Source organism: Microtus ochrogaster, assembly GCF_000317375.1.
Source record: "Microtus ochrogaster isolate Prairie Vole_2 chromosome 14 unlocalized genomic scaffold, MicOch1.0 chr14_random_1, whole genome shotgun sequence".
In the NCBI taxonomy this organism is placed as follows: Eukaryota; Metazoa; Chordata; class Mammalia; order Rodentia; family Cricetidae; genus Microtus; species Microtus ochrogaster.
Genome location: NW_004949096.1, coordinates 19791783 through 19800070, shown reverse-complemented (window position 1 = coordinate 19800070; position 8288 = coordinate 19791783). Strand labels below are relative to the sequence as shown.

The 8288-nt window shown below is 45.6% G+C and overlaps 1 protein-coding gene across 7 annotated transcripts in view; it reads left to right on the top strand.

Moving 5' to 3' along the window:
* The window catches only part of Celf1 (CUGBP Elav-like family member 1), a 71518-nt gene extending 66375 nt beyond the window's left edge, over positions 1 to 5143 (top strand). For 5 of the 7 annotated variants that reach the window (XM_026787670.1, XM_026787671.1, XM_013352659.2 and 2 more), the window contains one exon: positions 91 to 2691. In XM_026787670.1, the coding sequence (XP_026643471.1) occupies positions 91 to 218 (128 nt within the window). In that variant the 3' untranslated portion in view covers positions 219 to 2691. Of the gene's footprint in view, positions 1 to 90; positions 2692 to 3401 lie in introns of those variants that run through there. The other 2 variants (XM_013352657.2, XM_013352656.2) reach the window with 2 other exon arrangements.
* The last annotated feature ends 3145 nt before the right edge of the window (positions 5144 to 8288 follow it).

Genomic DNA, 8288 nt, shown 5'->3' with positions numbered 1-8288 from the left:
AGTGCTGGGATTAAAGGTGTGCGCCACCATCGCCCGGCAGGGCTGAGACTCTTTTAAGTCCCTCACCTAGGCTTCTATTTGGGCACACAGGTTTTGTGAGTTACGACAATCCTGTCTCAGCCCAAGCTGCCATCCAGTCCATGAACGGCTTTCAGATTGGAATGAAGAGGCTTAAAGTGCAGCTCAAACGTTCGAAGAATGATAGCAAGCCCTACTGAGCGTGCTCCCCTCTGAGACTGGAGTGAGAAGATCTTCTGGTAAGTGGGGGAGGAGCACCCTTAATCATTCGAAGCCCTAAGGCTGTGTGTTGACAGCCCTGGACCCTGATCCCTGCCACTCTCGCAGGCACAGCTTGCCCTGAAGACTCAGCTACTGCCTTCTGTGGGAGTGTCGCTTCGTACAGAGGACAAGTTTGTGCTTTGGTTTCCAGTGTTTTACTTTGGAGTTTAGGTGCCATATCCTGAGGGTTTTTTTTGTTTTGTTTGTTTCTTTTCCTTTTATTTAAAGTTTGCCGTGTTTGTAACCAGTATGTTGAGAAGGACCAATACCAATCCACCCAGAGGAAGGGGGAAATGGTTTAAAAGATGATCAGAATGTGCCCCGACCACAAAGAGAGGACTGAGCAGAACAGAAAATTGATTCCCCAAATCTCTCTACCTGAGTGCAAGGATGAGTACGGTCTAATGAGCTACAGGGCAGTGCGGGGAGGTGGCTTGGCATCCAGACCCTTCATAAGTCGCTGCTTTCTGTGGAAATGCTAAGCTTATGCCACCTATGGTTTTTTTTTTTTCTTCTGTCCTGGATGTCTGCCCTTTCCTGAAACTGGGTCAGCAAGTCTTAGGAAATAAAGTACTTCTTAATTTAGCCTGAAATATGCAAATAACATGGAGATACCCATTACTAGCCATCCCAGCCTACCATTGGTACTGCACTGTCCTGCCTGGATGGTGGTTGTTTGGGGGAAGCAGCCAAAGAGGTCATTTTTAGTTTATTTCAGTGTGAAGTTAGACCATTGCCCATTTCCAGCAGTTTATTTTGAAGAAAGTCTGTGGAAGTTCATCACAACAAGGAATATTGCCTCCTTCCCCCGCCACAATTTTCTCATGAGGGCAGATCTAAGAAGCACTTGCAGCATCTAGCCAACAAGGGTGCTGTTCACAGGCAGAGCAATCAGAAGCCTTCTGATTGAGGGAGGAGGGACCTGCTTCTTGATGTACCTGAGTCAAGGTCTCTTCAAGCCAGGATGCTGTATTTGAGCAGAGCCTAGTATTCAAGAAAGTGCATAAGTGCACTCCTGCCTCTGAGGAAGGTATCCCAGAGGTTGTATTTCCCCAGAGGTCTGAGAAGCCTCTTCTAGCCACTCTAGCCCACCCTCTGCCTTTGGCAACAGAAGATCGTACAGGTCGTTTACAGGCCCTGTAGTGTTCTTTTACCTCAGTATTAGCCCATGTTCATTTTGTCGTCATGCTTAGAGTTAGTTCCCTGCTGCCTTTCACCAGTCTTAACTCCAGTGTTTGCCAGTGTCCCACAGCCTCTGGGCCCTGCTGCTGCTCCAGGAAATGCTGTTGGGAATGTGCGTCTGAATAGAGGCAGCCCCAGAAGCATGTGACTGTCATTCACAGCCAGGGCTTGGGTTCCTGGCTCCTTGAAAGCTTAAACCTCACAAGTTAAAAGTCTTGACTCCTAACAGCAGAGATTAGAAGAAAGGAGCTAGCCTGTTTTTTAGTCAGATGGAGACACTTCTGCTTGTCATGCTGTCCCTCCCTGTAGGTAGCATACAGGGAATGACCATCCTGCTGTTGTACAAGTAGTTGTTAGTGTTGGATTATCCCATTGAAGTTGGGTCTGTTGTCCTCTTAACAGACATGAAATAATACACTTCTTAAACTGAACCACATAACTTGAATTCTGCGCAATGGGAGAAAAGTGTCCTGTGTTTCAAGATAAAATTGTTCTAAAGGCTTCCAGGGTAATGATGGGATTTTTTTTAAATAAATGCAAAAAATAAAAAATAAAAATACAAAAATTTAAAAAGGAAAAAAAAAAGAAAAATGCTAGGTTGGGCAGGCACTGTTCAAAATCCCAACCAGCTGGAACCAAGAATGTCGTTTCTATTTTTATAGAGGTTTTATACAGCTCCAGGGTGGAGAATATTTATTACCTAAATTATATCTCTGGAAAAGGCCAGGATTTTGTAGAATCCAGAATGTGATTGTTGTACACACGGGGTGCTGTGTATGATTGAAACTACTGACTTTCTGTGACCATTTGCAGCCTAGGTAACCTGTCCAAGGGGAAGGCTAACATTAATGCTGTGAATCGGCAGAGGCGAGAGCTGTGTTGCATAGGGTGCTGCCAGTGCTGTGCTCCCTAACCATCTGTTCTGTCTTCTTCGTGGACCAGAACACCACCTTCCTTCCGCTTCTCTCACTTTCCCTCCATTTCACCATTTGTCCATGGATTTGTCCCGTGCTCTAGTATCTTAGGAAACCACCTTCCTAATGATTTTAGAGGCAAAGGTGCAAGCGACCCTCACCTTTGGAACAGACCCCAGATTCCATACCTGCTTGTGGCTCTAAAAGGAGCACTTGCCCCAGCAGAGCCAGGGTGTGCTCAGGCAGCCGATGAGTGAGACCACGCACTTCCCTCTCCCCCTTTGCCCAGTACATGAGCACAGCGGTAGCACTGCCCTTGAGCACAGTTCTCTCCCCAGGCCAAAGATGGTTTTGTTGAAGAAGCTGCTCCCCTCCCTTTAAGTCTTGATGTGAAAGGGCTCAGCTCAGTGGAGACTGAAGTGAAGTCTTTAGCAATCCATTTCTGTTGTGTAGAAATTTCTCTTCCAGTGTGTTTTCTGCTGTAGTTTGTGTCTTGGATTATATCATGCCATTGATTTGCCTTCACTGCAGCCTGACCACTGTCTCCTGGGTTCCACATGAGTGGCCAGGGCCTATGTGGAAGCTTAGGGCTTGGATTTCTGGGAACAAAGAGTCATCCCAAGACTGAGCAAGAAACTCTGGCCTTCTCCCCTCAATAATCTCCTTTCCACTCTAGTCAGCATCTTTTATTTCCTCTCCCCTCGGTTCTTGCCAGGTAGTGGGAAAGAGGCTGAGGCCCTGCTCACCCTGTCTTGATGGGTTAGGTGCTTTGCAGGGAATCCAAGCCTTAAGGCTCCCTTTTGTCTCTGGCAGTTGGATGTTCTCTTGGTGTCCTCCATGTCCTTTTGAACTTTTCCCTGTGTCCATTGTTAGCATGTGCAAAAGTCCCTGTCATTCCCTACCCCTACCCTTCCCTGCCTCATTTCAGGGCTGTACACAGTGAGTGTCCTGTTCTCTCTCTGTTTGGATGTATTGCTCTGTGTAACTCAGTGGATCTCCCTCTTTCTGGTTTGTTTTTTTTTCTAGATTCCTGCCGTTTGTTCATCGTTGTGCCTAAAGCATGTCGATGTGGCGTCAAGTACATCGTCCAAATCCCTGTCTCTTCAGCTTCTCTGATGCTTGAACTCTCACCTTTGACCTTGTGTTGACCTTTGATGCTGATGTGTATTTTATTATGTTTGTTTCTTTCTTTGTTTTTTTCTTTTTTCATTCTTTTTCCCCCCTTTTGTGCTGCCAAAATTGGTTTTGCTAGAACGACTGCTGAAGGGAAAATATTTAAACTGCATTTGAATATAAAAAAATCTATTTTTCTAGAACTTCATAAGATAACCACTTGATTTTGTGATTCCAATTCTTTGTAACTGTCTCAGAGCAGCCCTGCTAGCACATGCCGTGTGGTGTTTGTATTCCTGTGAACACACAGCCAGTCCGCTTCCAGGCTTTGTTCCTCTGTGTGCTTAGTTTTAAAGACAACTTGAACAATGAAATAAAACGATGTCACTAAAATCTTTGAGGCTCCTGAACACATTTTGCTGATATAGTTTTGGGGCTTGAGGAGACCGCATGTGTTTATTATTAATTAATTTTTGTTTTTCTGAGTTCTAAACTGCAGAAAACACCTGAAATACCCTCATCCCATTCATTACCTTTTCACTGAGGCTGAGGTTTAGACCCCAGCTAGCTAGCCTTTTGTTTTCCTTTTGTGGCTCTTCGTGAAGCAGCCCTACAGGAGCCCTAGGGTCCCTTTGCCCCGCCCCTCCCCTCAGTCAGCTCTCATCCATGCTTATTCCTACAGTCTCCACAGCAAAATGTGATACTTGGAAATGGGGGGGGGGAGTTATATTGCTTTGCCTTTTTGTTTTGAATTTTTCCTTTCCTTCTAAGATTATGCCCAGAAAAACCAAGTCGTGCATGTTTCCTGCTGTTTCTTCACACCTTCGTATATATCACCTTCACCTCTCTGTTTTCTATAGTTTGTGCAAAAACTGACTGATTTAAAGGGGTTTCAAAGGAGATGTTTTAAATTGTTATGGGGTTGATATTTTTTTTCTCAATTGTATTGTTTTATTTTGAAGTGGCAACTTTCTCCTCTATTGCCTTTAGAGTGTGTTTGCCTGTGCACTTAGACTGTCACTCTTTATGGCCTCCAGGTTTCAGTGGGGCATCCAGGAGGCTGGCTGCTCTGCTCAGGGAGTACAGGGGGGCCAGAGAGGCAGAAGCAGAACCAAAGGTGGCTGTGGGTAGGCAGGAGGCTTAGCACATCAAGGCTAAATCACTGAGGAGGGAGGGTGCTGTGCTCCTAACTACACAGAATGGCAATACACCTGCCTGCCCTTTTCCTAGGTGACAAGCACAATAAATACTACAGTCTTCACACTGTTTACAGCCCTGGGCACCAACCACCCCACACTGACTCTTCACTATAGCTCTGCTCTTACTTAGCTAGTAAAGTTGGGGTAAGGGCAAGAATTGTTTTTAAATTGGGTGAAGAGCCAAATAGCTACTGTCCCCGGGTGCCAGGCCAGCCAGTTCTTTAGTTTCCTAAGGGAAACATACCCTCTTCTCTTGTAGCACCATCCAGCCTCAGGGTCTTGGGGACTTGGAAGAATGTGAATAGAAGAGAATGAGTATAAGGATGAGTCTGTGAAGAGCAGAGGTGGCAGGAAGGAATTTTGACAGATCCCACTGAGACATAAGCGCTGGTGGGAGGGAGAGTCCAGGGAAGGGTGGCAAGGTGCAGCAAGGGTGGGATGGGGAGGGGTGGGTTATTGAAGCACTGACTAGCATCAACCATGCCCAGGTGATGAGGAAGGGGCTCTGGCAGAATTTCTGCTCTGTGACCCCCCCACAGGTTGCCCAATATATTATGCTCTAGGCCATCTTACTGGAAGAAAAGGCAGCCAAGTGGAGGACCCCTGTAGATAGGCTCCTGAATGTCCTGGAAGTGGTAGTGTTGGGTGGACTGAAGCTAGAGCCCTAAATCTAGCCTGAGAGAGCCTGCGGTGTCCCACAGTCTGGTTGCACAGAGCCGCCTCTGTCGGCAGGAGGCGCTGAGACTCCCCTTCCTGTGTACTGAGAAGCTGTGTTTGCCAATGTATTTTGCTTTCAATTCCAAGAGGAACTCTGGGAAAACCTGTGGATAAAACCAAATGCCAAATGTTGGACATTCTTTTTCCTTTTCTCTCTGATTGTTTTAATTGTTCTGTAGTGGTTTTAATGGATTTGAGACCCTGGAGCGGCAGCTGCCTTTCTGATTTCCAGCTGCTTTTTGTGAATAATTTAAAAAGAAAAAAAAAAGAAACTTTACATTTTGGAGACAAACCTGTGTGAGTTTTTTATTGGTACAAACGTTGTATTTAACACTAGGGGTTTTGTACAGTTTTTTGCCTTTTCTACTAGAAAACAATGTAAAGTGATTTCACAATGTGAAGAGAAAAAAATTGCCACTATGACCAAACGCACAGTCTGTTCTGCAGCAACAACGGGATTCAATCAACTCAAAGTCGTGATTCAGCCGTAGAAATGCTTTTCCTTGACCTTGTTTGAGCTTTCCTTTCTTCCTGTTTGATTTACAAAAGATGTCTTTTTTGTGTGTGTGTGTGTGTGTGTGTGAACTTGTGTTGTACTCTGTAGAAAATTATGGATTTTGCTTTAATGGTTAAAAAAAAAAAAGGACAAGAAGAGCCCTTGTCGCTTTTCTTACCTAATCACAGTTTGTGTAGTGGATTATAAAAAGAAAAAAAAGTTGTTAAAAGTTTGGAGCAAGGGAGTATGTGTTTAAAAGGACTCTACTTCCCTTTTTTGTGTGTTTTTCCTTTTGTCCCACTGGGGAACCTAAATCTGTTTTAATTGCACAGACACACGGACAAAAAGTCATTTTGTATCTGCCAAGTGTGGTACCTTCCTTTGTTTATTTGCTATTAAACTGTTTGAGAAGAACTGATGTGTTCAGAGTTGTTGATCGCCGAGACCAGAAGTGGGGATCCAGGACGGCTTTCATGTCTGTATACTTGTTGGTGTCTCAGCCGAACCCGCACAGAGATCATTGAAGGAAAACAAAGTTTCTCTCCAGAATACAACCTGCCTGGCCTGTCTGCATGTCACAAGGTTGCCACAACATTGAAACACCTCAAAACGATTTGGTGGCGTCAATTTTTGTTCTTTTTTGGTAGTAGTTGCTATACCACCGAACTGGTTCAGACCATCTCTTGCTGGAGCTCCTTCCTCCTCCATTACTGCTGATGACCCATGTGAATCCTACCCTATGTCCTTTTCTATCCAAGCCTTTAGTCTCCAGCCCCAGCAGCCGTGGCTGCTCTTCAAGAAGACCTAGTTCAACTCCAAGCACCCACATGCTGGCTCACAGCCATCTGTAGTAGGATCTGCTGCCCTCTTCTGGCCTGCAGGTGTACATGCAGTGCACTCATGTATTTAATAAGATGTCTTCATTAACTCCTCAGGTGTTCTAGCTTATTCTCTAATGAAGCTGCTAGCCTAGGGCTGCCTTTGTGCTCTGAAAGGTGCAGCTCAGCTACTGAGCTTAGGCTCTCTAAGTTGAACAACAGGTCTTGGTTCTTTTATTTGTTTTTTGTTTTAAGTATGTATTGGTGTTTTGCCATGAATGTCAGGTGCCCTGGAAATGGAGTTGCAGACAGGTGTGAGCTGCCATATGTTGCTGAGAATCAAACCCTGTCTCTGGAAGAGCAGCCAGTACCCTTAACTGCTGTTCCATCTCTCCAGGCCTTGGTTCTTATCCAGTCCTTCACTGCCACTGTCTTCCTTACATGGAGAGTCACAGCAACTCTGAGTAGTCCAGTCTTCATGGAGCTAAAGACGCTCTAAAAGCTTACAACTGCTGCATGGGCTGTGGGTGGGCCAGACCGCGATCCTCTGCTCAGTGTTCCTCTATTGGGTATGTCTGGCACGGGTGGGGTAAGATTGTGGAGTGCTTTCTGGTGCCTAGTAGTACACTAGCACACTCTCGGTTCTGAGAAACCGGGCGGGAAAGACGCTTCTCCTTTAACCCAAGCATTTCCTGGACAGAAGACCATTTGATGGTGTTCACATGTGGAGTTTAAAAGATCTTGTGTCGAGGGGTGGTGGCACACGCCTTTAATCCCAGCACTTGGGAGGCAGAGGCAGGTGGGAATCTTTGTGAGTTTGTGGACAGCCTGGTCTACAGAGTGAATTTTAGGACAGCCAGGAATACACAGAGAAGCCCTGCCTCGAATCTGTCAACCAAATCTTACCTTTAATTGCTCTTCTTCAAGTCTCCCTTTCTCAGGTCCCCCCTCCCCCCATGGAGGCTCATCGTGTAACCTTGAACTCGATCCATCCTGCCTCAGCCTCCCCAATGCTGAAATGATCCTCATGTACTCCATGCCTGACTTTAGAAATACATCAGAAGTTTGAGGTTGGGGTGGAGATAGAGTGCTTGCCTAGGCCCTGAATTTGATCCACAACACAGTAAAAATAGAACCAGGACTGTATATGAGCCTGCAGAATAGTTGCCATAGCTAATATTTGCTGGACTATTGCCACAACAACTCCCCCCGTTTTATTTTATACCTTGCCTATCCTGGGGAACAGCCTCTAATATTTCCTGCCCCCAATTATTACTGGTCCGTGGCTACACATACACATAGCCCTAAACCAAGTATCCCCAGGGCTGACAGCACCAACGAGCCAGACCAGCACTGCAACCATATAACATGCACTAACTGGGTGGTAAAATTGACAAAAGCAGTATTCCAAACCCCTCATATGACGGTTGAGTTTCATAACAGTAGCAGAAGCATTAAAATACAGTGCCAGGAGTAACACACATAACATGATAAAAGCTAGAACATGTTAGCCGTTAAAAAGTCCAAATATAGCCGGGCGGTTGTGGCGCACGCCTTTAATCCCAGCACT